This window comes from Sander vitreus, chromosome 18 (genome assembly GCF_031162955.1).
Source record: "Sander vitreus isolate 19-12246 chromosome 18, sanVit1, whole genome shotgun sequence".
Lineage (NCBI taxonomy): Eukaryota > Metazoa > Chordata > Actinopteri > Perciformes > Percidae > Sander > Sander vitreus.
In genome coordinates, this window is record NC_135872.1 from 1,455,328 (window position 1) to 1,462,827 (window position 7,500).

The 7,500-nt window shown below is 44.4% G+C and overlaps 1 protein-coding gene across 1 annotated transcript in view; it reads right to left on the bottom strand.

Annotated features, from left to right (window-relative positions):
• LOC144533775 (rho guanine nucleotide exchange factor TIAM2-like) overlaps positions 1-7,500 on the bottom strand; it is a 47,459-nt gene that overhangs the window by 39,702 nt on the left and 257 nt on the right. The window contains exons 2-4 of the mRNA XM_078275329.1: positions 2,087-3,156; positions 245-326; positions 1-121 (exon numbers count right to left, since the gene is read on the bottom strand). The exon at positions 1-121 is cut by the window's left edge and continues 218 nt beyond it. Coding sequence (XP_078131455.1) covers positions 1-121; positions 245-326; positions 2,087-3,148 — 1,265 coding nt within the window. The 5' untranslated portion in view covers positions 3,149-3,156. The remainder of the gene's footprint in view (positions 122-244; positions 327-2,086; positions 3,157-7,500) is intronic.

Sequence of the window (7,500 nt, forward strand, 5' to 3'; positions counted from 1 at the left end):
TCGGTCTGCTCAGCGGCGCCAGTTTCCAGCTCCTGCATAAAGTTCTCGTAGACGTTCTGCCTCTGGGCGTCGCTGGTCCAGCTCTGGTTCTGGGTAAGGCTCCTGCAGGAGCCCCAGGGGGCTGCTGGGACCTGGTTCTGGTTGAGGCTCCTGGAGGAGCCCCAGGGGGCTGCTGGAACCTGGCTCTGGGTCTGGTTGAGGGTCCCGGAGGAGCCCCAGGGGGCTGCTGGGACCTGGTTCTGGCTCTGGTTCTGGTTCTGAGCGTGGAGAGGGTTGGAGGACCACAGCAGGTCGCAGCCATTGCTGCTCTCGCTGCGGTACGGCTCCTGGGGAAGAATCAGAAGCTCTTCTATTAATCCTTCACGGTAACCCATCATAATAACCACCATTAATAAACAGTACATTGATTTACTAAGAAGACAGACTTTGTTACTTGTTGCCAAGGGCTACAAGCTACGAGACTCTCTGGACAGACACCGGTGGCGTCCTGACAGTCTGGCGGTGCGTTTGTGGCGTGTGTGTTCAAGGCAGCCATCACTACAAGCTGATGTACATGATCGGGGTTAGGTAAACTGGGTAGACGCCAATCCCCGATCATTTAGAAAAATGCCAAAATCGTCTCCGATCCAACACTGTGATCAGGATCGGGACATCCCTAACTTCATATTTTCACTGGTCCCTGAACACACCGTGAAAAAGCCCGGTCTCGGGAGACAACACAACACTAGAGGCACAGGCTGGGCACCAGAATACAACAAACCAGCTATCCAGTCAGCTACTCTCAGATAAGACTCACGCTACTCAATCAACTCTGCTCACTCCGACTTTCTCCCTGTTTAATATTTTAAATGTTTAAAGGTCCCATGACATGCTGCTCTTCGGATGTTTTATATAGGCCTTAGTGGTCCTTAATACTGTATTTGAAGTCTCTTTTATATAGACCTTAGTGGTCCTCTAATACTGTATCTGAAGTCTCTTTATATAGACCTTAGTGGTCCCCTAATACTGTATCTGAAGTCTCTTTTATATAGACCTTAGTGGTCCCCTAATACTGTATCTGAAGTCTTTTATATAGACCTCAGTGGTCCCCTAATACTGTATCTGAAGTCTCTTTTATATAGGCCTTAGTGGTCCTTAATACTGTATTTGAAGTATCTTTATATAGGCCTTAGTGGTCCCCTAATACTGTATCTGAAGTCTCTTTATATAGGCCTAAGTGGTCCCCTAATACTGTATCTGAAGTCTTTTATATAGGCCTCAGTGGTCCCCTAATACTGTATCTGAAGTCTCTTTTATATAGACCTTAGTGGTCCCCTAATACTGTATCTGAAGTCTCTTTTATAAGGACCTTAGTGGTCCCCTAATACTGTATCTGAAGTCTCTTTATATAGGCCTTAGTGGTCCTTAATACTGTATTTGAAGTATCTTTTATATAGGCCTTAGTGGTCCTCTAATACTGTATCTGAAGTCTCTTTATATAGACCTTAGTGGTCACCTAATACTGTATCTGAAGTCTCTTTTATATAGACCTTAGTGGTCCCCTAATACTGTATCTGAAGTCTTTTATATAGACCTCAGTGGTCCCCTAATACTGTATCTGAAGTCTCTTTTATATAGACCTTAGTGGTCCCCTAATACTGTATCTGAAGTCTCTTTTATATAGGCCTTAGTGGTCCCCTAATACTGTATCTGAAGTCTTTTATATAGGCCTTAGTGGTCCCCCTAATACTGTATCTGAAGTCTCTTTTATATAGACCTTAGTGGTCCCCTAATACTGTATCTGAAGTATCTTTTATATAGACCTTAGTGGTCCCCTAATACTGTATCTGAAGTCTCTTTTATATAGACCTTAGTGGTCCCCTAATACTGTATCTTAAGTCTCCTTGACTCCTGATTGGCCCATCTGAGCTTTCATTTTCTCAAAGGCAGAGCAGGATACCCAGGGCTCGGTTTACACCTATCACCATTTCTAGCCACTGGGGGGCCATAGGCAGGCTGGGGGAACTCACATTAATGTTAAAAAACCTCATAAAGGGACATTTTCATGCCATGGGACCTTTAAAACAGTGTTGTTGTTGTGACTCACCTGGATCCTCCTCTTCTTCCTGCTCAGACTTCCTGTCCAGTCGCTGAGTCGTCGGATCCGACTCTTCAGGAAGTCTTTGCGGCTGTTCCCGGCGGCAGCCGCGGAGTCTCCGACGGACTCGGCCCTGCGACAGGGGAGCGTCAGCGAGGAGTACCGCTGCTCCACGCCCGACCCCTCCTCTTCTGCGATGATGTCATCCAGCCGTGGCGCCGAGCAGCAGAAAGCGGCGGGGCCGTCTGGTGCGGTAGGGAAGGCAAACTGCTGCGTGTTTTGGTAAACGCTGTCCAGCGAGGCGGAGCTGAAGTCTCGGAGGTCGGCCGGCAGGATCACAGAGTCTCCGATGCCGCTGTCCTCCGTGCGCCCAGAGGAGCACGTGTTGCAGAACTCGCTGCTCTGGCCGCCAGCGGGGAACAGGAGGCTGGCGTTGAACCCTGGCGAGACGTCCACCTGCGCGGAGAAGACGGCGTTGTAGTCGCTGCTGCCGGTGGCCATGTCCTCAGGGCGTGCTGAGGAGTAGGCAGCGTATCCGCTGCTCTGCGTGCAGACGAACACGTTGTCAGCCAGCTCGCCGCCCGGCCCCCACGGCGAGTCGTACCAGGACCCGTCCGAGCTGAGTGAGCTGCCTTTACTGGTGCGCAGCGAGGGTTCGACTGCTGTTTGGGCGCCAGCCCTGGCAAGGGGGAGGCCCTGCGTCTCCACAGAGACTCCCCTGGCGTTTGTGAACTCCACCCTCATGCTCCCGTCTTTGCCGAGCATCACTTTGGGGCTGCCGCCACTGCCGCCGCTCTGCAGAGACGTGCACTCCACGCTCTGCCCGGTACTTCCTGTGAAGAACCTTGGAGGTGGGGCTCCCGGCGTGGCGGCGTGTTCGTAATGCCAGGATGTGTACGGCGGCCCAGCGACCTGCGGCTTAAGGTAGTTCCTCCTGTGGCTCCGGCCCTGATTGCTCCTCCACCAGCTGCGAGCTGATGGCGCCTCCTCCCTCCTGCAGGACGAGAGCCGGAGCGAACACGCCGACTTGGCGGGAGACACGAAACTGCTGTGGCTGTCTGTGTTCCCCATCGCAAAACCTGACGTGAGACACACGGAGATATTAGAATCAAGACGCTGTTAATCTGAAGAAACACAGACAACAGAGGCAAGTTCATATTTATTCTAGAGTTGTTACGATATCGGTTTCACTTCACGGAACAAACGGAGCTAAGACGCGTCCCACGAGACAAGCAGAACACGTCGTTAACGTTGTGAAACGTTGAGTTTGGTTAGCAGTGACGGGTCTAGACCATTTCAAATGGAGGGACCTTTAGGCTAGCCTGGTGAGAGCGTCCTGATCTGGAGAGCTCCAGTTCTCCACTCGCAGATCAGTCTGGCATCTTGACATAGAACATTTGGAGCCGTTCGCCAAACAACCGACCAATCAGCGTTGGTTTGGAGGCGGGTTTAGGTGTGACGCAACGAGAAGCGACTGTTCAGTCTGAACAACGTGGCGGCTTCCACGGATGAGATGAGCGTAGCTATCGCGCAGGTTTGATCTGAAATAGAAAGTATTCCTTCATTGAAAGAAGAGCAAAAAAACAGCACTGGAGGAAAAGATGTTGTTGCTCTTCTCCCGAGAGTTAGATATATCGTTGATCTGATTGGTTGATTTGGCCGTCCATCACCAACATAGGTGGTGATGGACAGATGGTTTATCCAATCAGCTAACCAGGATTTTCGCCCCTTCCCAAAACTTCTCCAACGGAAACTTCCCAGATGGAAATGCCGAGCAAATGAGAAGCAATCCATCTGGAGTCAGGTTAGGGATCGTGGTCCGCATGTCACGTTTCCTAAAGCCGCTGTCTTCTTTTCCGTCCCGTTCTTCCTGCGTGTCACGGAGTAAGCCCTCCCACGACCTTTTCCTGAACTAAAGGGGCCGTGTTCATTTCACGGAATTCCGTGAGATCAGGTTGGTTGTAGCCATTGAGAACGAGCTAGCATTGACGCTTTTTCTGACATTTATATCCCTTTCTTCGACACTTTTGATGCTTCTATGTTTTTCTATGTTATCTAACCACCGAACACCACTAACACCAAGTTATTACCACTAGGTTTACACTTACTTTTTGGAATTCATGGACAATAATCGTCATTTGTAGGAAATGATACCACATTTTTGAGTTAAAAAAGCAGAAATGATGAAACATAGTAAAAAATAAAGTTGAGAAAAAAGAGACTAATCCGTCAAAAGGCGACAAATGTCGGAAAAAACGTCACAGAAAACGTAGATTTTCGCCCCTTCCCAAAAGTTCCCCAATGGAAACTTCCCAGATGGATACGGTGAGCAAAGCCATCTGGCGTCAGGTTACCAGTTTGGGGCCACATGCCATTTTAGGGGTACCATATATATTAACCCTTGTGTTGTCTTCCCATCGACCAACCACACAAGCTTTTGTTCTTCCTGTTCGACACGTCTCTTTTCCCGATGTTTTTCTCCATTGTTTCCCATGTTTTTTGTCACTATTTGACGTTATTCTTGATATTTTTTGTCGATTTTTACCCCGTTTCTTTTTAGGCTTTTTCCAAAAAATGTTGTCACTTTTTTTCCAAACTTCTTTTGTCATTTAGTTTTTTCTTCAAATGCTATAAAATTAAATAAAAACCTATTTCTGCTCCTACAAACTGAAATTGTTCCCGCATGCTTTATTTTAATCTGATCAAATGATCTTGGTTTCAGTTTGGGTCAAACAGTGCCAGCTCTCTAACAAACATTAAAAAATCACAAATCCCTAAAAGTACAACAGTAACACAAACACTGAAGGTTAATTGAAGGATTCAGATTAGTGTCTTGAAAGAAAATGTGTGACAGAGTCAGCAGAGTACACGTACGTACATACACACATATACTAATATATATACATTAGGGCTGTCAAACGATTACATTTTCTTAATCGCGATTAATCGTTGAATGTCTATAGTTAATCGTGATTAATCGCATGTTTTATCACATTAAAATGCTATTATTTTGCATTTCAGAACAGTTTTTAAGTCCATATTAACAATGGAAAGCCATTCTTACCAAAGGATCTTGATTGGGAATCAAATGAATGCAAAGAAAGTGACTTTATGAACTTGTATTGTTTATTATTTATTTATTTAATCTAGTCACACATTTGAATCTAGAGTCAATATTAGGGTTGGTTTGGATACCGGTGCTAAAACGGTACTTTTAAGAAAGTAAAAAAAAAAAAAGAAGGTACTAAACAACAGTTGGTGACATTAAAGAACGGCTTGTTTATTGCTAAGGCCATATGGTCAACATTAAATGTTTAATAATAATGTATAACAATAACAACAACTTATTTCACTAGTAAATAGCTGTTGAACAACAAAAACAACCACCAGATGGAAAAGGACATTTAACAATAACTTCAAATGCACCACGAGGCTGTAGTTTACCAGTTTCATTGAACACACCGTCTGTGTTGTTTCTCCGACGGCAGCTGCAGATTGTTACATCCCGGTGTTGAATCCTCTACAGTAAAACACAGTCACACTTTACACCGTTTAGCGTTAGCTGTCAGCATTGTAACTGTGTATAATCCAGCTACTAGCTAGCGGTAGGCTAACGTTAGCTGCTGTCGAGTATAGTGTTAACTAGCTAGCGGTAGGCTAACGTTAGCTGCTGTCGAGTATAGTGTTAACTAGCTAGCGGTAGGCTAACGTTAGCTGCTGTCGAGTATAGTGTTAACTAGCTAGCGGTAGGCTAACGTTAGCTGCTGTCGAGTATAGTGTTAACTAGCTAGCGGTAGGCTAACGTTAGCTGCTGTTGAGTGTAGTGTTAACTAGCTAGCGGTAGGCTAACGTTAGCTGCTGTTGAGTATAGTGTTAACTAGCGTCATGTGCAGCGATGTTTCTGTTTCCTGTAACGTCTGTTTCAGAGCAGCAGAGAGAAGAACAGACATATCAGTGGCACCAGAATGAGGAGCCGAAATCTGCGTTGCTATTCCTGCAGCAGCAGGATGTGTTAGGAGGAAGTAGTAGTAGTAGTAGTAGTAGTAGTAGTAGTAGTAGCCTGTTAGGCACGACGCAAATCCGAGTGAAGTGAAAATAAATTAATAAATGGCGGCATGCGATTAATACGCTTAAAAAATATTAACGCATTATGCTCGGCCCTTAATCACATCGCGATTAACGCGTTAATGCTGTCAGCCCTAAAATATATACATACATACATACACACATACATACATACACACAGTACATACACATACATACACACATGTATACATACACATACATATGTGCATACATATATTGTACATACATACACACATGCATGCATACATACATACACACATGCATACATACATATAGTACATACATGCATACATACACATGCATACATACACACATGCATGCATACACACATGCATGCATACATACACACACACATGCATACACACATGCATGCATACATACATACACACATGCATGCATACATATATACATACATGCATACATACACACATACATATAGTACATACATACATACATTCACACAGTACATACATGCATAAATACAAGCATGCATACACACATACATACATATAGTACATACACACACATACATACATATAGTACATACACACATACATACATATAGTACATACACACACATACATATAGTACATACACACATACATACATATAGTACATACACACATGCATACATATAGTACATACACACATGCATACATACACACATACATATAGTACATACATACATTCACACAGGACATACAGTACATACATGCATACAGTACATACATGCATACAGTACATACATGCACACACACACACACACACACACACACACACACACACACCCCATTATCAGCCAGGGCTGCACAGTAAATCAGCTGCTGCAATAAACACATCCCAAAAGGCTGCGACACATCCTGACAGACACTCACTTTCTCGTTAGTTGAAAGAAAACATCAGCAGCAGCACTTACTACTATTATAACGTCACTGCTCCTACATTGCATATATCTGTACATATTGTTCATACATTGTTCATATTACATAGCCATATTTATTCTGCTCTTATAAGGTAACTGCTAACACACTGCACATATTTATATTTAACTTATATTACTCTAAACCACCTTCTGTAAACCAACTGTATACTACTATACACTGCAGTATATTTCTTGTCCCGTCTATACTCTGTATTTCACTTTTCTGCTCTTTTTGCACTTCTGGTTGGACGCAAACTGCATTTCGTAGTTGAAAATGGAATCTAATATAATCTATGTACTAAATATGTACTAATACTATGAAATCGCAATAAATGAAAACTGCAATACAAGTCCAACGGGCTCCTGTATCAGGAAAGAATCAAGTCGGGACAAAAGCAGCCCGACCTTACATGTA